This window comes from Oncorhynchus mykiss, chromosome 6 (genome assembly GCF_057628025.1).
Source record: "Oncorhynchus mykiss isolate SJ-2025 chromosome 6, ASM5762802v1, whole genome shotgun sequence".
Taxonomy (NCBI): Eukaryota; Metazoa; Chordata; class Actinopteri; order Salmoniformes; family Salmonidae; genus Oncorhynchus; species Oncorhynchus mykiss.
Window position 1 is genome coordinate 58,178,116 of NC_143027.1, and position 22,358 is coordinate 58,200,473.

General features: G+C 41.7%; 1 protein-coding gene across 1 annotated transcript; it reads right to left on the bottom strand.

Annotated features, from left to right (window-relative positions):
* Nucleotides 1-2,725: 2,725 nt before the first annotated feature.
* LOC110526240 (adhesion G protein-coupled receptor G1) lies at nucleotides 2,726-16,179 on the bottom strand. Its single transcript, XM_021607038.3, has 14 exons — nucleotides 15,112-16,179; nucleotides 8,874-8,968; nucleotides 8,301-8,747; nucleotides 8,094-8,145; nucleotides 7,600-7,714; nucleotides 7,388-7,510; nucleotides 7,094-7,222; nucleotides 6,406-6,448; nucleotides 5,809-5,915; nucleotides 5,568-5,683; nucleotides 5,021-5,280; nucleotides 4,791-4,890; nucleotides 4,390-4,670; nucleotides 2,726-3,957 (listed from the first exon to the last, which is right to left on the bottom strand). The coding sequence occupies exons 2-14, from the start codon at nucleotides 8,938-8,940 to the stop codon at nucleotides 3,839-3,841; spliced, it is 1,959 nt and encodes a 652-aa protein (XP_021462713.3). The 5' UTR covers nucleotides 8,941-8,968; nucleotides 15,112-16,179; the 3' UTR covers nucleotides 2,726-3,838.
* Nucleotides 16,180-22,358: the final 6,179 nt, after the last annotated feature.

Sequence of the window (22,358 nt, forward strand, 5' to 3'; positions counted from 1 at the left end):
ACGGGATATTTCTGATTCCCAGCCCCATGGGCACCCCTACAATTAACACATATCACTACTTTCCCCAATGCTACACATTCCTTTGTTTGTCTCATGCCCTTCTGCACACGTCTCACACCTAGGAACCTCCCTCCTGCCACATGCCCATAAGCTTGACACCTGTAACAAAGTAATGTGTTCGGAACAAAAGCTCATACAGAATAAATTATATTCTAACATCACTTTGTTGGGGAAAGACTCAGCATCAAAACTCAAAAGAACAAACAATGACTCTTCTGTTTCACCACTCACACCACGCTGTCTGCGATGTACCACACGACGAGCATCACAAACACTGGGTATCTTCCCCTCTAGTTGGTCAACTTTTACATTTACTGCTACCCCAGTAATCATTACCTTCAATGGTGCCCTTTTCTTGAGAGCAAAACAATTCACATTTCTTGCCCCCATTCGTTTTAGCCATTCTCCTGAGCTGAGTTCGAATACTCATACTAACCCTACTATTTGTGACGTAAATTGAGTATGTAGTATATATTCATTAAAAACTTCTACGGAATCTGTGTCCCTAAACCGGGACAGTTGTTGCTAACGTGCACTAATGTGACTAGAATGACTTTGTATACAACAGCCAACTTTCCGGGACACAAACATGTCTTATATGGGCACAAAGCTTAAATTCACATTAATCTAACTGCAGTGTCCAAATAACAGCTATTACAGTGAAACAATACCATGCTATTGTTTGAGGAGAGTGCACAACAACAACTTTTATCACTGCAACTGGTTTGATACTTTCACCTCAGAAGGTAAATAATGTACTTACATTCAGTAGTCTTGCTCTGATTTGTCATCCTGAGGGTTCCAGAGATAAAATGTAGCATAGTTTCGTTTGACAAAATCAATTTTTATGTTCAAATGTAGGACCTGGTGTCTACAGTTTGACCCAACTGCTGTCTCTGGTTCCACAGCCACCCCGTCCCCGGGCCATCTAGATGTGTGAAAGTTGGTGAATAAACTAATGATTCATCATGTATGACATTCCTAGGAGTGTAAACTACATTTTTTTGTATGTTCTCTATAGTTATGTACCTGAATGTATCAATTGACCAATTTGGCACATTTTGAGCAAGCTCCTGGCAGACTTAAAACAAAATATTGTGCAGTAATGTAATTCTTCACTGGATCAGTCTGAGACTTTGCACACGCACTGCGGCCATTGTTAAAATGTTATGATCCTTTTAGTGTGTAGTATACAGTATGTTAGTATAGTTATTCGAAAACAGCTCTGGTCTGGAGAACAGCGAAGTGGTAAAGTCTAAAATACTCAAAGGCAGATAAAATACCGACATTACTGTAATGAGCTTCCTGGGAGTGGATATGGCTGAGACAGGAATATGTTTCAGCCAATGTGTAGACATTCACTTTTACAATTTTTTTTACAAGTCGGTGTCTGACTGTCTTCAGCCAGGTGAGAGAGTTTAGGAAATGGCACGCTATAGTCACAATGCACATGGACGTGGTCATCTCTGGGCTCATCATACACATCATCGATTTGAATCTATCTGACTTGGATCATAATTGTGTCAAGATGATGAGTTTATGACTGGCCTTGATGACACAGACACAAAGGAAGTGATGTCTCTTTATTCTTGTTTCCATTTACTTTAAGATGTGGTTAGGGTGTTACGCTATTTACAATGGGTAGGTTGAAATATTTGTGGGTATGAAAAGAGGACGGTGTCTTATTAAACACTATGTTTTACTCACACTTACCTTTGTGCATTAAAAGCACAGGGATATAGTGTGGACACAATCGGTTTGCTGTATCTAAGTCTGGTAACAGTAAATTCTAATGTAGGCTAAATATAGTCAATCCTCTACTTAGGAATGGACATCTCATTGACAGCCTAAAAGAAGCATAAGTATCAGTTTGATGGCTTACTTCCTCATTCTGAGGGAGAATGAGTGCATTTACCCTGCTCCCTGTCACTCTGAAGTAACCCAGTGTGTGGCCACGTAAAAACCCTGTTGTGCAAGTTTCCACACTGTCACTGTAATCATCCTTCAATTAAGCAATCATGATACACTCAGTGTTTTCCCTTTGAACCTCTGCAATTTACTGTAAACCAAAACTACAGCATCAACATACATTTGTACACTCAGTGTTAGGAACCCCTTCCTAATATTGAGTTGCACCCTCTTTTGCCCTCAGAACAGCCTCAATATGTCAGGCATGGACTACAAGGTGTCAAAAGTGTTCCAGAGGAATCCTGGCCCGTGTCGACTCCAATGCTTCGCTTCCCACAGTTGTGTCAAGTCGGCTGGATGTTCTTTGGGTGGTGGACCATTATTGATACACGCAGGAAACTGTTGAGCGTGAAAAACCCAGCAGCGTAGCATTACTCGACACACTCAAACCGGTGCGCCTGGCACCTACTACCATACTCTGTTCAAAGGCACTTCAATCGTTTGTCTTGCCCGTTCACAATCCATGTCTCAAGGCTTAAAAATGATTCTTTTAACGTGTCTCCCCCGCTTCATCTGCACTGATTTGAAGTGGATTTAACAGGTGACATCAATAAGGGATCATAGCTTTCACCTGGATTCAACTGGTCAGTCTGTCATTGTAGTTGTATACAGTGCAGATATTTAACTTATGGATTATATAGACATCAATTATTATATATTTTTGTAGTTACACATTCAAAGTAAGGGCCTGGTGTTCTTTTCTTGTACAGTAAACTTTAATTGAAGCAATACACATTTACATTCATACTAATATACAAATACAATACTACAATACGTTTTCAAAAGTTGCAAAATATATACACACAATGATGTGAGCGACACAACCAGTCATGTTTTCTAAAAAATAAATATCTGTACGAGTGAAAAAATAAAGTGCAAAAAAACAGTCCAGTAACTATGATCTGAATGTACAGTGTGTCGGTCACAGAATAGAGCAAGTTGCCAACTTCAACCAAATGTCATAGGCCATCATCTGAAAGACACTCAGCAGACATTCTACAGAGCGCCACTTCTATGAGTCCCTTTCTAGGTAAAGTAGATGGGGAAAAAAATCACTGAAACAGTACATAGTTTTAGAGACGTTGTAAATTACAAATCACCTACCGATTATCCACCATCTGAATTGGAATGTCTCCCATACAGCACATTTCAGTTTCATCTAACTTCTTCTAACATCTGTATGACTGATGTATGGGCTGCCATTCTCTTTAAAACTATGTATGAAAGTTTGTTACATGTGGGATTTGACAACATGATGGGTAATGGGTAAACAAAAACGATGAGGCTCAAGTTTGGAATGACTGATATCTATGAGATAATAAACGTACACAGAATAAAACAACCATTTTAAGGGTCGCCCTGGGGCTTAAAGCTGGACTCCATAGCGATGAAACTGCAACGTCCGTTTGCAATATTACAACAACAAGGACGTTACTTCAAACAACGAACACCCGTTTTGTTTTTTTTTGCCTCTGACATCATCGCACATGCGATAGATCAGCAGAGTACTATATTATTTTACCACGATGCAGGATGCATCTCTGCCCTGTTAAAAAAAAATAAAAAAATTAACAAATGCGCCTGGGGCGACCAGTGGCGCTGTTTCACCTTATGCAGATTTTAGCTTTAAGCTTTCATTTTGACAGTAGTTTTTTTACAGTCACTCAGATATGTGTATGGAAATGGCTTGTGCAGTACAATATTCTGAATCTCAACCCCAGAGTTGGAATGTTCTGAGTGACAGTGTTTGGTACATTGCTCCTCCTTTTACCCTACAAAAATTTGGTATCCCATGTACCCCAGCTCAGCTCTACTCCTGTAGCATGTGTTGCCTGGTGGAAGATGCTGTGCTACTGCTACCATCCAAACTAGACCCCGATTGTTTCTGCATCCGATCAAGAATGTAGAATCGAAGCATCAGGAAGAAACCTATGGGACAGACCACAGAATGTTTCAGATTAGTTCTGTGATGGGCCAATAACACCTTAAAGAAGCTAGAATCTATGCTCCAGAATTAGATTCCAGATTCTGATATCAAAACAGCCTATAACCAACATCATTCTAAGCGATCTGTAACAGCTAAACCCATATTGAATGTCACTTATTTCAACAGTTGCGGAACAAATGACATGGAAACAAATCCATATAGGTATCTTAAAATGGTCACACCATAAAGTACAGCTTTATGGTGAACTTCTAGCAGACTGGTTGCAGGGAGGTTTTCTCCTGATACGCTGCTGAAACAGAACACTTTTACAGGGCATTGTTTCAAAGCAACACAATGGACGGTTGGCTCTGACAGCCTCCTCTGGTCATGTGACCATATGGACCTTTTGTTAGACTCAACAGAGGTGGACCTACCCTGTAGGGAGTTGAGGATGCAGAAAAGGAAGAGGATGAACTCAGAGAGCTGTCCAAAGTCCAGGAATTCCAGGCCCCATGAGGTCCCAAAAAGGCAGCTGAGACCCCAGATACTGATGAACGCCACCTTGTTCTTTCTCCACTCGTCTCGGTTCTGGATTTTTCTCTGGACCAGGAAGAGCATGATCAGACCAGAGAGGACCACTACAGCCAGGAAGGTCAGGTTGATGAAGTAATGGGCTAGTAGGCCCACAGAGTCTGGAGAGACATCCATCCAGCACCTAGAAGACCATGGTGAAAAAGTATGAATCACTGGGCTGACTTACTCAGCACCTCAGTCAAATGTCCAAACTTGAACTACTGTTCATCTTTCAGGTGCAGTAGATCCAAAGTGCACTCACATCAAGTAGGAGTTGTCGACATCATCAATGGACACAACCTCTATCACACCATAGACTTTTCCAATGGCAAGCAGTACAATGACCGGAACAGCTGGGACACCTGGACAGAGGATGAAAATGATAGAACAGTAACAGTCAATGGCTTAAAGTTGTACTCAAGTCAATTGTATTCATCTACCAACAATGAGCAGTGGAATATAAACCAATTATTTGCGTATGTTTCCACTCACCAAAGCCAACCAGGTGCCAGACGTAAGGACTGGGGGAGGGGCTGAACACTACATAGACCAACCAAAAGGTGTGTAACCCTTCAATAGACATCCAGGAGAAGGAACTGAGCAGAGCATAGTGGAGAGCCGCCCCAAAAACACAGCATGCCTTGTTCCCTCCCACGTTGGCCACAATCCCTGTCAGGAAGAAGAGGAAGCTAAGAAGGAACAGTGCTATGGCCAGACCTCGATGGACCGCAGTGGATGGGTTCATCCTTCTCCTGCCACAGTGCAAAAAGAGGAGAGAAAGTTAGGGAGTGAGAGGGAGGGTTGGAAGGGGGGATGGAGGGAGAGAAATAAATAGACAAAGAGAGAGTGGGTAACTGTTATGAAACGAATATCACTCATATCTTGTTTTTTTTAAGACATTTAGGAATTTCCCATGATGACATCTGAGATATTTGCACAACATGATTAGGAAGTATTGTCACATGTTGAGGCCTGGTAGGAGATATTATGGGTAGGACGGGCTGCAGGGAGACAGACCCTTGCGCGTGAGGAGAAGTACCTCTGTTTGTTAAGGAAGATCATGATGACAACACAGCTCAACGTAGAAGCGGCACAGCCCATTGATGTAATGACCGTTAGAGCCTTCAGATGGCGCACTGGTCGTGGTTCCAATTGCTGAGGTGAGTAGAAGACAAAACCAATTTTAGGCCTACTATTACAAATCTACTTGAGATTAGTTATTATTGATTTATTCAAATGATTGCCCATGGAAATATTCCATGATAGAGGTTATAGCTCACCACTAGGATGGCAAAGTATGTGAGATGATTACAGTGGCATTCTGTGTCCTCTGCACCTTTCTGTATGGTCTCACAACCTTCCTTTTTCCATGTGACCTCTGCTGGATCTGCAACAATTAAACCAATACCAATAGCCTTAGCAAGACCTGGAAATGCTAACCCTGCATAATTAAGAATTAAGGCCCGAGGTGGTGTGGTATATAGCCAATCTACCACAGCTTAGGGCACGACGCAACGAGAAGTGCCTGGATACAGTCCTTAGCCATGCTATATTGACCATACACCACAAACCCCAGAGGTACCTTATTGCTATTATAAACTGGTTACCAACATAATTAGAACAGTAAACAAGTAATTTCGCATCATACCTGTGGTATATTGCCTGATATACCACGGCTTTCAGCCAATCAGCATCCAGGAGTCAAACTACCTGGTTTATAATTTCTCATTTACCACGGCTTTCAGCCAATCAGCATTCAGGGCTCAAGACCTGGTTTCTAATAATTAATAAACATCCTCTATATTCAATACAAAAAAGAATAATACAAATAAGTACGCTATTATTGCAACAAAGATTAAACATGTTTCTTTACAAACCTTTCTTTGTGTCCCAAGAAACACATTTTCTTGAGTGACTTGTCTGAAAAAGAAAAGTCACAAAAGGGAGGTGAGAGGCAAGTAGGGACTAACATATTTAATTCACCACTAGATGGTGACCTGGATACTGAACAACAACACATACCAAATACTGTATATCTGTCTGGCATGCAAGATGAGCTGCAATCATATTTTACAAGTGTTACTGTTGACCGACTCACATACTGAACAGAAAGGACCAAGTGTACAATGACCTGAATAAAACATGTTCAATTGAACTGAGGTACCAGTATCATTCAAAATATCTAAAAGTGATAACACTAAGGGCCATGCTGAGATAAAGTCCAGAAACACTAAACACTACAACCATACAACAGAAAGTTAACTTTACTCTAACTGTACAACTGTTTAAGAATACAAATCTACTGTACTCAGTGGCAACACCCCTGTGATGTACAGTATTGAATAAAAAGCTACTTGCTACAGTACAATTGCTAGAGTGACTCATTCTGAGATAAGATACATTTTTTTTCTACAAATCTTCCACTTTTGTTTCCTTTCGCTTCTGAAAGGGGTTTGTGCTCGGAGAGTTTGAGACAGCAAAATACATCAAGGAGGGGAAAAACGGCGGCACTTCAAGTCTAACTAAGACACACACATGCAGCCAGGCACACACACACACACTTACTGGTATGACAGAATGATGGAAACCAATCCTGATTGGCTCTGTAAGGTTGGTGATGATCTCGTTCTCCACGGTGATTCCCACCACATCTTCTAGAATCCTGACGCCATTGTGGTTTGCCTTAGAACGCCACTGTGAACACACAACAACCAGAATCACAACTACACTTCATAGTCTATGGACAACGATTAAACTCAGTCTCGGACTACGACTGTTTTGGTGCTTTAGTGTAAACTGTCATGTACAGCTTACATAGACTAGGGTAGCAGCCAAGTGGAAAACCCCATTGGCTCTTACCTGGAAAAAGGTACTGTTTTTGAAGTAGGTGCAGACAACCTTGACCTTTTTCTTTTCTGGAGGTTTCAGACAAGAAGGCAGGTGAACTGATGGAATCATTTGAGGAGGAACTCCTCGAGGCGCCTGCACAACACCAACACACAAGTTATTTATACAAATCCTATAACTGTGTGTGTGTGTGTGTGTGTGTGCGTGCGTGTGTGCGGTCTTACAGGCAGAGTGATGTTGTAGCCCTGAAAGCCTTCCTTCATCTCCACCACAGTGCTCATGGCACAGGGCAGCACCACGTTCCCCAGCACCTTGGACCTCATCAATGTCTCCTCTATCCTACAGACCAATACAGACACAGTATTTTTTAACCCAATCTATCTCATACAGGTTGTTTCTATGCATTACATATAGGCTTTATTTTTGGGCATGTGATGGTGATATAGAAACTGCTGTACAATAGATGGAAGTTTTGTGTACAAACCAGACCCCACCCATTATTCACACTGAGCTCAATTTTTTTTGGTTTGTGGCCTAAGCTCTGCGGCTCACTCATAATAGATGGCGTCATACTTCACTACTGCCCTAAACATGTTTTACAACAACATCTTGTCATGCTGGTTAGTCAACTCAAGAGGATATGCATAGACACAGAGGATAAATGAGTTTGAGAGATGACATGGAGGGGTGTAATTCAAAACAAAGAGGTACAACTTACATGTTCACTTTATCACCGGATCCCTTACTCGCCTCTTCACAAAACTCGTTTTCTGAAAGGCAAAGGATCCATTCAGAAGCAGTCTAGTATTTATATTGTCAAGACTGTACAACACACCCAAAGTGTAGTTAGATTAACAATAACTTATTAAAGTTGATTTCCTCATCACACAATATAACTGACAAGATAACTCAACGGCTTGCTTACTGCAGTTGATCATTCCGCCAAAAAACCCATAGGCTGGGTGTATTTTGTAACTTATGATATCATCCTGTTGTGTCGCGTTGAGTATCCCGTACATCGAAATCCCGTATTTTTTGCCTTGGGACAGGTCAGTGCAGCAGTTCCCCTGTAGACCAGACGACCAGCACAGAGTGTGGTTCTTTCCATTCACCTCTACCCAGAGGTGGTCCAGAAGTGGCTCCCAGTACATACAGAAGGGTCTCTCTCTTGCCTCTGGGCTCGGGCCCAGCTCGATGACAGAAGAGTTCTGACATTGGGCCGTTATCTGACCATGAATGGACAGGGAGCTCTCATTGGCTGAGATGGTGATGTGGCCACAGCCCCTTTTAAAATCGTGAGCCAGAGTTAATTTCCCATTGCCATGGCGCCAGGTTCCACACATTTTGAAGTTCCTGTCGTTTTCCCCTGATCCTGTTTGGACAGTTTTTGAGAATTATTTATGTTTTACTTTTGGAATTTTAAAGAAACAGAATCCCTCTCAATTTATACAGTATTTAGCTTTATTTGTAGACCATTGCAAATAAAATGTTCTCTTACCTGATGCAAAAAGGGTAAAGAGAAAGATCATCCACAGGGTCCCTCCAAACCCCTGGTTGGGCCCCATTGTTACTGTATGGTTTCACCTTTGACCTCTATAAATAGCAAGAAGAACAACACAGTTGTAAAACATGAGTACAACTCAACTTTAATTAGTGTTCCAGACACTTCTCTCCGTGAAAAGCAGGATAGATCTGTCCAAGGGTGACTGCAGCCACTCTTTCAAACACATATCTGTACCATTCCTTCCAGGGGCAATTATCTCATTATTTATCCTGTCTTCTCGAAACAACACATCTCCTAGACACCATTCCTCTTCTTAGATACACTTATTCTTATTTATTTTTTATAATTAACTATTTCCTGAAACATTTGTTCAGTCCTAAAAATACATTCGGTGTCCTTTCTTGAGTTCTTATCAATGAGAACACTGTTTTACTTCCATCAGTCCCGTAGACACCATTCAGTGTGTCTTGTTTTCACTGTCTTCGATGACAAGTGTGTGTGTTCTGAGGGCTCACAGATGCAGACTTACCAATGAATGCAATGCTAATTCACTGTATTCACACTAATTCCCTGTCTGAGAACGAAAATATATCACATTAGCTATTCTGCAGAAGACGTGTACAACCCATGTGGCTGCTGCCGTGGTGATCGAAGCATCTTCCCACAGACACACGCCACAGTCTTTCATTTCAATTCCAACTGAGCTGTAGTGGCAGACATGTGACCTACCTGTGTACAATTTTAAGTGTTAGTGAAGCTTCTTAAAAAAAAGGGGTTCAAAAGGGTTCTTCAGCTGTCCCTAAAGGATAACTATTTTTGGTTCCAGGTAGAACCCTTTTGGGTTCCATGTAGAACACTCTGTATAAAAGGTTCTACATGGAATCCAGAAGGGTTCTTTAAAGGGTTCTCCTATGGGGAGAGCCAAAGAACCCTAGAGAGCACCCTTTTTTCACAGAGTGTATAGAAATGTCCCACTGGAAGAAATGAAGCTACACTAAAGCTACCCTGAAGAAAATGATAGTTTACTTATTTAAAGTTACTTGGGAAAAGTAGTTCACTACATCCAAACTACTTTGTGAAAAATTATTATATGTAAATCTGAAATGTCATAGACTACAAATTGCAAGAACAGATAACTTGGGTAAAATGTAACAATGTTTAATACTTCACCCATATTTTATTATTTTATTATTATTTATTTTATTTTATGCTAAAAAGTGTGTATTTCCAGTCGGTAACTACACATGGAAGCTAGTTAAGGGTGAATTCTGCTACATTGGTAGATCTATCTCTTTTCAACATCAGATTACAACTTTTCTGTTCACACCAGCCTCATATGTGGTTACTGCTTCCTGTGTGAGTGCAGCTATTAGCATATCGTAAATACCATAGTGTATAGACAAACAAAATAAGGAAAACCAATTCAAACTATACAGGAGCTTCTCATCTAAACCATATTGTGCATAGTGTTGCACACTTGATGATTAATGCAATGATATTATTTACAAATATTTGTGTGGATATTTTTAAAGCCTTTACTTTACAAATTGGCTAACAGACAAAAATGCTGTCTACTGGTATTAAGTTAAGGTAATACTTGCAGAGACATTATCTTTATGCTGTATGACTCAGAGGGGGGTATGTGGTGTAGATGTCTCCCACAGGACCTCAGTGTGGAAGACATCTCTTGAAGACAGATTTGAATCTAGATCTGTCTAGAGATATGTCTAAATATACAAAAGTATATTTCCTGGGACTAGTTTGCGTCGTCAAAGTAGTGTAGTGTAAAGAGGACTAAGATTGAGGGGACTGGACGGAATTTTGGCTAGCTAACGTTAACAATGCTAGCTATTTTTGATCAACTTTGCTAGCTGTACAACATACATCAGAAACCTGTCACCCGCAAATGCTACACACCAACAAGCACTGAGCTAAATGTTGACACAGAAAGGTTTCCTACGGATGTTCTCATGGACGCCAAAATGTATTTCTTATGGCATGAGCGTGAGCACCAACACGAGTGAGACATCAATCGATCCCACAATTGGCCTCCTGTAAAAAAACAGCATCATATGATGATATCATATGAGAGATGTCACAAACAGAACAGTGAATGACGTGTTCTATATGTCTTGATTGTGGTCTCTGTATTTCCCCTATGTGGTGAGAGAGTCACAACAAAAGTGTATTTTTAATAAGGCGTATCTTCCCCGACTTCCCCGTTTCAGGTGTTGAGGAACTTCTCCATTTCCACACACTTTTCTCCTCTGAGTGGAGTTTATAACCAAGTCTTTACCTATCTTGCCTCCCTACACAATATTTGTCCTATGCTCAGAACATATCTCACACATAATCTAACACAATGGGGTCCGGTCACACAAGTCTGCAATACTACTCTTCTCCATTTCCAACCACTCGTTCTTCCTCTCTGAGCGTGGCCCTCTTGGCAAACAGATCATACTACTGATAAGCTATACTACGGTTTTGTACTTTTCAAGTAGTGCATTGTGTAATTCCAGTTAGGAATTTGTTGGACTATACTTATAAGAAATAAGAAATGCACAGTTCCCCCCCCCCCCCCCGCCCCCCCACCGCATAATCAGACTTCACATAATCAACAAGTGCACACAAGGTGCTCAGTTCTCGTCTGTTTGAGAAGGGCGAACCCGACCTCCACCCAGTCTCTGCTCCCACCCCCTCTCCATTGTTCAAGCCGAGGGCTTCAACGCAGTGAAAGAATGTCCCTTTTCACTTCTCAACTTTGTGTGTGCGTGTTTGTGTGTGCGTGTTGACAGTTCATACAGTTATAAATGCTCAAGGCCAAAGCATGTTGTATAGTAGCTAGCCACATAATGCATGAGCTTGGTGACAAGAATTAGACATACCATTGTGTAAGAAACTCAAATTTCCATGTTGATCATTCTGATGAGACGGGTAAATTCGCACACGCAATTTTTCACACTTCCCCACTCTTTTCGCCCGTTAGTTTCAAAGATGCTGCATTTGTGACACTGTGGCTTCAATTGAAACTTGCCCTATCCAATGAACTCTGGTTCAAAATGTCTTTAAGCTGCAGTATTTTGATGTCTTCAACATCAGTGATTCACCCTGTCTGTCACTGAACGCATCTGTACACCACTTCAGAGTAGTATAGCTTGGAGTGGCAAAGCAGTCAAAGCAAGTGAGAGTCAGACAGACATGCAACAAGCTTTACTCCACCACCTTTTGTCTGAGAAGAGAAAACATAGCATAAGACTAGTCCGGATCGAGGGAAAGATGAACGGAGTGAAGAGAGAGTAACGGAGTAAAGAGAGATCCTTTATGAAAACCTGCTCCAGAGAGCTCAGGACCTCAGACTGGGGTGAAGGTTCACCTTCCAACTGGACAACAACCCTAAGCACACAGCCAAGACAACACAGGAGTCTCTGAATGTCTTTGAGCGGCCTAGCCAAAGTCCGGACTTGAACCCGATCGAACATCTCTGGAGAGACCTGATTATAGCTGTGCAGCGACTCTCCCCATCCAACCTGGCAGAGCTTGAGAGGATCTGCAGAGAAGAATGGGTGAAACCCCACAGATAAAGGTGTGCCGAGCTTGTAGCGTCATACCCAAGAATACTCTAGGCTGTAATCGCTGCCAAAGGTGCTTCAACAAAGTACTGAGTAAGCGGTCTGAATACTTATGTAAACGTAATATTTCCTGTTTTTATTTTTAATAAATTTGCAAAAATTAATAAAACCTGTTTTTGCTTTGTCATTATGGGGTATTATTTTCTAAATTGTTTACTATTTTCTACATTGTAGAATAATAGTGAAGACATCACAAATATGAAATAACACATATGGAATCATGTAGTAACCAAAAAAGTGTTAAACAAATCAAAAAATATGTTACATTTGAGATTCTACAAAGTAGCCACCCTTTGCCTTGATGACAGCTTTGCACACTCTTGGCATTCTCTCAACCAGCTTCATGAGGTAGTCACCTGAAATCCATTTCAATGCACAGGTGTGCCTTGTTAAAAGTTAATTTGTGGAATTTCTTTCCTTTTTAATGCGTTTGAGCCAATTGTGACAAGGAAGGGGTGGTACACAGAAGATAGCCCTATTTGGTAAAATACCAAGTCCATATTATGGCAAGAACAGCTCAAATAACCAAAGAGAACAGTCCATCATTACTTTAAGACATGAAGGTCAGTCAATCCGGAAAATGTCAAGAACTTTGAACGTTTCTTCAAGTGCAGTCGCAAAAACCATTAAGCACTATGATGAAACTGGCGGCTTGAGGATCGCCACATGAAAGGAAGACACAGAGTTACCTCTGCTGCAAAGGCTAAGTTAATTAGAGTTAACTGCACCTCAGATTGCAGCCCAAATAAATGCTTCACAGAGTTCAAGAAACATCAACTGTTCAGAAGAGACTGCGTGAATCAGGCCGTCATGGTCAAATTGCTGCAAAGAAACCACTACTAAAGGACAGCAACAAGAAGAAGAGACTTGCTTGGGCCAAGAAACACAAGCAATGTGCATTAGAATTTTGCAATGTGCATCCAAATTTTCGATTTTTGGTTTCAACCACCGTGTCTTTGTGAGACACAGAGTAGGTGAACGGATAATCTCCACATGTGTAGTTCCCACCGTGAAGCATGGAGGAGGAGGTGTGATGGTGCTTTGCTGGTGACACTGTCTGTGATTTATATAGAATTCAAGCCACACTTAAACAGCATGGTACCATAGCATTCTGCAGCGATACACCATCCCATCTGGTTTGTGCTTAGTGGGACTATCAATTGTTTTTCTACAGGACAATGACCCAACACCTCCAGGCTGTGTAATGGCTATTTGACCAAGAAGGAGAGTGATGGTGTGCTGCATCAGATGACCTGGCCTCCACAAGCAACCAAGCTCAACCCAATTGAGATGGTTTGGGATGAGTTGGACCAGAGAGGGAAGGAAAAGCAGGCAACAAGTGCTCAGTATATGTGGGAACTCCTTCAAGACTGTTGGAAAAGTATTCCAGGTGAAGCTGGTTGAGAGAATTGCAAGAGTGTGCAAAGCTGTCATCAAGGCAAAGGGTGGCTACCTTGAAGAATCTAAAATATATTTTGATTTGTTTAACACTTTTTTGTTTACTACATGATTCCACATGTGTTATGTCATAGTTTTGATGTCTTCACAATTATTCTACAATGTAGAAAATAGTAAATTAAAGAAAAACCCTTGAATTAGTAGGTGTGTCCAAACATTTGACTGGTAATGTATAATGTATAAGGGGAAAGGGGGAGACCTAGTCAGTTGTACAACTGAATGCCTTCAACTGAAATGTGTCTTCCCGCATTTAACCCAACCCCTCTGAATAAGAGAGGTGCGTATTAACCAATTTTAGAATAAGGCTGTAACGTAACAAAATGTGGAAAAAGTCAAGGGGTCTGTATACTTTCCAAATTAACTATATCTCTCAGATATAGGAGAGACACTTCAGAACAAACTTCCTTTAGATTTTTGGGGGGGACTATCTGTTGTTCCATGTAGTGAATCTGTTACTCAATGCATTTGTATGGGCTAATGGCAGTAAGGCCACATTTTATTTTTCATCAAATAATTTTTAACATATTTTTTTTATACTTAAAATTCTAATTCAAATAGCTAAATGATCATTGGTATGACCTTCTTAAAACAATTCCATATAGCTTATTCTGAACTGTATTATTTTGCCAACCTGTCAAGGAAGTGGGCAAACATTAAACTGCACCAAAACCATCATCCAAGCATTGTTGAAAATACTAGCAGCACCTCATCCTTTGATTCTGCATTTCATAATAGTAATAAGTAATACCATTACAATTACGCCTACTAAAAGTAAGAACAGATACAATTCTGAAGAAATTTAGCCAAAATCAACTGTCACATACTTCAGAGCAATTTATTTTTGTCTACTGTATCGGTCAATCTGACAAAGAAATGAATATGTTACCTTGACTTGATAACTATCAACAACACAAATGTAAGAACTGGTTTGTAACGGGTTGTAGCCTAATTTAGCACAATGTGAAGCAGGCCAAATCTGAGGTTCACTATTAGACCTTTAAAACATAGAAACACTTGCCTCTGCTTTGTCAATACATCCATTGTCTCCACACTGAATGTATTAACCGGTAGGCTACACACACGTTATGGTGAAATTAGGAAAGAAATAGAATATCACAGATTAGTGCTGTAAAAAAAAGTTGTACCTTTACACAGTCGGGAACCCGTCTGCTCCTCTGCTAAAAGTGTTGGTTATGGTTTTCCGTCGATGTCTAAAGATGTTTGTCTCCCTATGAACGGTGCTCTTCACAACTGCCCACGCGGACTATAGGCTTCGCTATACGATAGTGACAGAAACAGAAACGTGAAGTGGAAGGCGAAAAGAAACCGCATTCTTCCCAGAAACTCAGACAGCCACAGCAGCGTGTGAAAAGGAGCTCAGACATACATGACTGGAAGTTTATCTTTCAAAGACTCGGCTATTTTTAAATGTCATTTTGGCAACTACCAGACACTTCAGCACATCAGACACTGCACCGGCACCCGGGCTACACAGTACAGCCACATAGAAAAGGTTCCAGTGTTTGAGCTGCCTAACCCTGTATATAACCCTTAGAGAATAGCTGTCAGCACTGACAAGGTGTGAGCGCCAGACTGCCTGTGGGTGTTTGGTAAGAGGAGGGGCAACTGTTGTGAGTTTTTTCTCTAGAAGAAGAATAGAAAATAGGCCATTCACTACAAAATCTATTTTAGGCTATAACGTGTTCCTAGCTCTGGCTTTCTGTACGTTTTCTTAGAGAACTTCATTATCTAGATGTAAAATGTACTTATTTCTTTTGTTATGCTCTGTTATTTCCCCAAGGTTATCAGCAGTAGGCTAGCCAACTGTGATATTGTGCCAAGTTAATGTTTAACCATGGGTAACAATTACCTGTAGACACTTTGACTTTGACATTTGGCATTTTGGCAAGTCACATTTCTCAATGAAAAACCTTTTCACAGGAAGGAGAGAGAGAGAGAATGATGTAGAGTCTTCAGCTGTCCGCACAAGAGGATGTGCGCATGGGAAGACAAAAAGCCAACAAAGGGATACTTGTCTGATATGTGGAGTGGAAGAATTTGACCGTTTTTTTTTTATGGCTGTTGCCCTCAACGAGATAGGGATAAGTCCCATTTCGCTGGTGATGAAAACGGCCTGCTGATTCTCTGTGGCTAGGACAATACAGGACAATACAGAATACATATAGGAATAGGGGGCTACAGTTGAGGGGCACAACTGGCCGCCCGTCCAGCACTGCATGCTCCCCGACACCCCAATAAATGTCACTGCCTACCCCAGGAGTTAAAAAAACGGAAGCAGAAATGTGTCACATCTCCATGAGCGACAAAGAGGAAGTTTAAACAGACAGTGGTTATGATGGTTGATGATGAGTTTTTTTCACTATTAACTCCGCCAGTCAGTTAAGTAACAACTTCACAATGGTTCCTCGGCGCTCACACACAACAACTTCACAATGGTTCCTCGGCGCTCACACACAACAACTTCACAATGGTTCCTAGGCGCTCACACACAACAACTTCACAATGGTTCCTCGGCGCTCACACACAACAACTTCACAATGGTTCCTCGGCGCTCACACACAACAACTTCACAATGGTTCCTCGGCGCTCACACACAACAACTTCACAATGGTTCCAAGGCGCTCACACACAACAACTTCACAATGGTTCCTCGGCGCTCACACACACACACAATCATCTGTTATAGAAGGTCTGTCATTTGTTAAAGAGTTGTAAAACAGTAATGGTCTTTGAAATATTAAAATTGCATGTTGGTGTAGTTTTCACTGGGAGACCAATAGGTAATGATGAGTCAGCCTTTATAGGTTTGGCGGCCTCTGTCTGGACTCCAACATCCTGCAATTCTGGTTTTCACCTTCACCTTTTCACCAATCTTTCATTTAAAAAAATATCAAAACACAAATGTGCTTTGCTTTTACCCGCTTGTGAAAATATTGTCTGTCATTTCTAAAAAAAAATGTGTAAATAAGATGTGAACTTGGTGTTGAAAGAAGCTACACTTCCTCAAACCTTCCTTTGAACATCATGTCATTTGTAGGAGGTTACATTCAGTCGTTAATGCTCTGAAGCTCAAAGCTTAAAACATCCCGTATCACCTCAGAGAGTATCAGGTAGATTTCCTTCGTAAACTTACACACCCACAGCTATGGCTAAAATACAGCAGGTGCCTTGTGCTCCGAGATACTTTTGTTACACTCCTCACACCCTTTCTCCCTCCCTCACTCCTGGAATGCCATGGCGCCCCAAGGTAATAACACTGATGCATTGTGCCTAGGGTTGCACGCACACACACGAACACACAACAATGTGTCTTAGGTCTTACCCTATTAAAGATTTGATGGATGCAAACTAAGACACTTGGACTCCCCTCCTCTGAGACCTCCTCTTGTTATTGTCCAAGTCAATGGTTTCATAGCAATTTGGGTAATTTGGGGCCTCAACCACTAACTCCAGTCAATGGTTATAGCACCTAAAGCCACATCAAAGCCACATTCACAGCAAACAAAGATGTAACAGTATTTTGGACCTGTAATACTGAGTTCACTACACTTTGGTATCACATATTTTTGGCATCTCTTGAGTTTGTGTGCCCTCATTGTCCCCACAGCCCCAATTATGACTACATATGTATGTATTGTAGTTGTTATTCCATTGAGACTGGCTGCCTGCCAATGAGGTGCCAGCAGACTTCTTAAAACCATCGCCTGTATCCCTACTCCCACGCCTGTTTTGCCTAACTCCTCCTACCCACAGTGACTGTGGGGGAAATCCAGGTGGTTGCCCCAAAGGAGAGATAATATCTGTTTACGTGAGAGACTCCACACAGTTACAGGTCCTATTGTAGTGTTTCCCAGACTGTAGCCTATGTTCTTCAAAATGTCGTTGAGTGTGTACTGATTATTGGGGGCTGTTTGTACCGTTCCTGGCAGGTGGAGTTAAACAGTCAAATGCTGATAAGAATCTCTTGTTTTAGATAGAAGGCAAACACTTCCCCTCTAGTCTACATGATCTGTGTGTAATGTATGATATGTGTCTGGTATGATGTAACATTTGAATAAAGAAAGACAATCCTGAATTTTGCTCCAACATGTTCCCAAGCATCAGTTTAAGAATTTTCAATGAAAGGTCATTTGATGTTTTCATTAGGTAGCTTACATTTTTTATCTTCCATTCTTCCGCCCCTGTTATCTTATTTAAAAAGCAGAATAACAAATGTTCTTCCCCCTTCCCCACCCTCTCCTGTTGAGAATTTCTGTCCTGAGGCGGCAGCTAGCATCTCATCTCATCCATGTCTCCCTATCCGTCCTTTCTCCATTCTCTGGATATGCCTTGTCTTTCTCTTACACACACACACTCTCTCTCTCTCTCTCTCTCTCTCTCTCGCTCTCTCTCTCTCTCTCCCCTCACTCTCTCTCTCCCCCCCTCTATGTATTTTTCTCTAGGTTCGTCTGTGTCTGCCCACAGAGGGAAGTAACATTGTAGCTGACTGACTGTCTGGTGTGGTTTGCCCTGTGTTGTGTGTTCAGTGGCATCTCTCACAATTACAACCCACTGTAGACAGATGGCAAGGGTTTTGCTTGGGCTGACAAAGACTTCCCCTGCATTATTAAAACGATTTTACTGAACATAGGGACTCACTAGGACCCTGAACGACCCTGCGATTACATAAGGTCATCTGCTGTGTCCTGTCACCAAGGTGACGGGTGGGTGCCCAGGGACTAGCTTGTCATTGTTGCTTCTCCCCCAGGCTCTCTCTCTGCAGTCAGTCAGACACTGAGCTGCCTCATTACAGCCATTACCATATAGATAGAGTTTGTTTAGCCATTGAATGACTGTATCACTTATAATAGAGTACTGTATCATAAAAATAAACGAATCTCACAAAATAGTGATATTGATAGGATTTTACTTTGGTCCTTATGATAAAAGAGTAATTTCATCCGAATGCTATGGTTTATGGCTACTGAGTAGTGTGTATGTTTCAGAATCATCGGACCTGGAGGAAGATGTAAGAACGTGAGGAGACCAGCTCTGTTGCTAGTAAGAGAGTAAAGTCTACATGATTACAGAGTAAACATGCAAACGTTTCCATTATATCACTCCATACTTACTCACTCACTCACCAAACTAATTTCCTCATCTTTCCCAGCTGCCTCACTGTGGTGTGCTGTTTAGTTAGGTTATATGAAAAACATTACATTCTGTGCTTAACTGATCAATTATCTGCTGTTTTTCGATGGCCTTACTTGATAAGGATCCTGACACCCCTTACAAAAAAACTTGTTAAGAAACATGTGGTTTTCGGACCTGTGTAAAGATTCATACGTACATTTTTCAATTGTTTTTTTCCTCATGTGAAAAATAAATTCCAACACATTTATTTTGTATATGTTAATTTTTGACCAATTCCATCTACATCTTGTGTCCCATCTAGGGACGACCCTGCTTAGCTTCAGCGGCAAACCAGCAGTGGGATGCAGGGGGTTATGTTGCTGGAATTAATATGCCAGAACTTACACCTGGAGAAAAGGCAGTGAATGCAAAGGCCAGGGTAACATAACCAGAGATAGGGTTAATTGCATTTTCATTTTGAAAAATTCACTGAAAACATTTTTTTTTTCAAATACAATTAATTTGCTCTGGTGTTTAAAAATAATTTCCATGCAATATTTTTTTTTGCTATCAATACTTTGGGGTTTATCTTTGTATTTCTTTCAATATCATTATTTTTGTTTGCAATATTAATAACAAATTTGTTCTCGACTTCTGCTTGATGGCACAAAAGTAACTCAATCACAAGAGGATTGGAAAATCCTTAATTTAAACATTAACACAGTTTTGGTAAAAAGCTGAGGGAGGGGGCTGGAGAAATACAACTCTCAAATCCATAGACTATGCTATGGATGCAAGGACTGACCATCCATGATATCAAAAGTATAGGATTGTGGAAAATCTCAATTCCGTAAGTTTATATGTGATAAAGAAGCAGATGTGAAAATCAAATTTGTTTCAATTTTTTTCATATGTGAAAAACTTTTCATATGTAAAAAAAAAGTTCACATGTGATTGATTGTGGAGTTTTCTTACATGTTAATCTGCAAATTAGATGTTTTTTTATGTGGAGTTGTTTTACACGTGAAATGGCAAATGTGATTTTCACATGTGCAATGTGGTGAGGGTATCCAACAACACATCTGCCACGCTGACTGTCAACACGGGGGCCCCACAGGGTTGTGTGCTTAGTCCCCTCCTGTACTGCCTTTTCACCCACGATTCCAACACCATCTATCAGGCTTCAGGTAGGACCCAGATGCAGACAGTGTCGAAAAAAACAAAAGCTTATTTCTAGTACAGGGGCAGGCAAGCAACTAATTAAAGGCAGGCAGAGGTCAGTAATCCAGAGAGGGTGCAAAAGGTCCAGAATGGCAGGCAGTCTCAGGGTCAGGGCAGGCAGGGGTCAATAATAAAATCAAATCAAACTTTATTTGTCACATGTGCCAAATACAACAAGTGTAGACTTTACCGTGAAATGCTTACTTACAAGCCCTTAACCGACAGTGCAGTTCAAGAAGAAGAAAATGTTTACTAGGTAGACTAAAATAAAAAGTAATAAAAAAAGTAACACTAAGAATAACAATCATAAGGCTATATACAGGGGGAACCAGTACCGAGTTAGTATGTGGGGGTACAGGCTAGTTGAGGTAATCTGTACATGTAGGTGGGGGCGAAGTGACTATGCACAGGTAACAAACAAATAGCGAGTAGCAGCAGTGTGCAAAAGGGGGGGGGCAATGTAAATTGTCTGGTGGCGATTTTATGAATTGTTCAGCAGTCTTATGGCTTGGGGGTAGAAGCTGTTGAGGAGCCTTTTGGTCCTAGACTTGGCGCTCCGGTACCGCTTGCCGTGTGATAGCAGAGAAAACAGTCTATAACTTGGGTGACTGGAGTCTCTGACAATTTTATGGGCTTTCATCTGACACCGCCTATTATATAGCTCCTGGATGGCAGGAAGCTTGGCGCCAGTGATGTACTGGTCCGTTCGCACTACCGTCTGTAGTGCCTTATGGTCAGATGCCGAGCAGTTACCATACCAAGCGGTGATGCAACCGGTCAGGATGCTCTCGATGGTGCAGCTGTAGAACCCTTTTGAGGATCTGGGGACCCATGCCAAATCTTTTCAGTCTCCTGAGGGGGAAAATGTTTGTTGTGCCCTCTTCATGACTGTCTTGGTATGTTTGGACCATGATAGTTAGATGGTGATGTGGACAGCAAGAAACTTGAAACTCTAGACCCGCTCCACTACAACACCGTCGATGTTAATGGGGGCCTGTTCAGCCCACCTTTTCCTGTAGTCCGCTGTCAGCTCCTTTGTCTTGCTCACATTGAGCGACAGGTTGTTGTCCTGGCACCATACTGCCAGCTCTCTGACCTCCTCCCTATAGGCCTACTCATCGTTGTCGGTGATCAGGCCTACCACTGTTATGTCGTCAGCAAACTTAATGATGGTGTTGGAGTCGTGTTCGGCCACGTAGTCGTGGGTGAACAGGGAATACAGGAGGGGACTAAGTACACACCCCTGAGGGGCCCCAGTGTTAAGGATCAGTGTGGCAGATGTGTTGTTGCCTACTCTTTCCACCTGGGGGCGGCCCGTCAGGAAGTTCAGGATCCATTTGCAGAGGGAGGTATTTAGTCCCAGAGTCCTTAGCTAAGTGATGAGTTTCGAATGCACTATGGTATTGAACACTGAGCTGTGATCAATGAACAGCATTCTCACATAGGTATTCCTTTTGTCCAGGTGAGAAAGGGCAGTGGGGAGTGCGATTAAGATTGCGTCATCTGTGGATCTGATGGAGCGGTATGTGAATTGGAATGCATCTAGGGTGTCCGGGATGCTGTTGATGTGAGCCATGACCAGCCGTTCAAAGCACTTCATGGCTACCAACGTGAGTGCCACGGGGCGGTAATCCTTTAGGCAGATTACCTTCACTTCTTTGGGCATAGAGACTATGGTGGTCTGCTTGAAACATGTAGGTATTACAGACTCAGTCAGGGAGAGGTTGAAAATGTCAGTGAAGAAACTTGACAGTTGGTCTGCACATGCTTTGAGTACACATCCTGGTAAACCGTCTGGCCTAGCAGCTTTGTGAATGCTGACCTGTTTAAAGGTTTTGCTCACATCGGCTACCGAGAGCGTTACCACACAGTCATCCAGAACAGCTGATGCTCTCATGCATGCTTCAGTGTTGCTTGCCTCGAAGCGAGCATAAAAGGCATTTAGCTCATCTGGTAGGCTCACGTTACTGGGCAGCTTGTGTCTGAGTTTCCCTTAGTCCGTAATAGTTTTCAAGCCCTGCCACATCCGACAAGCATC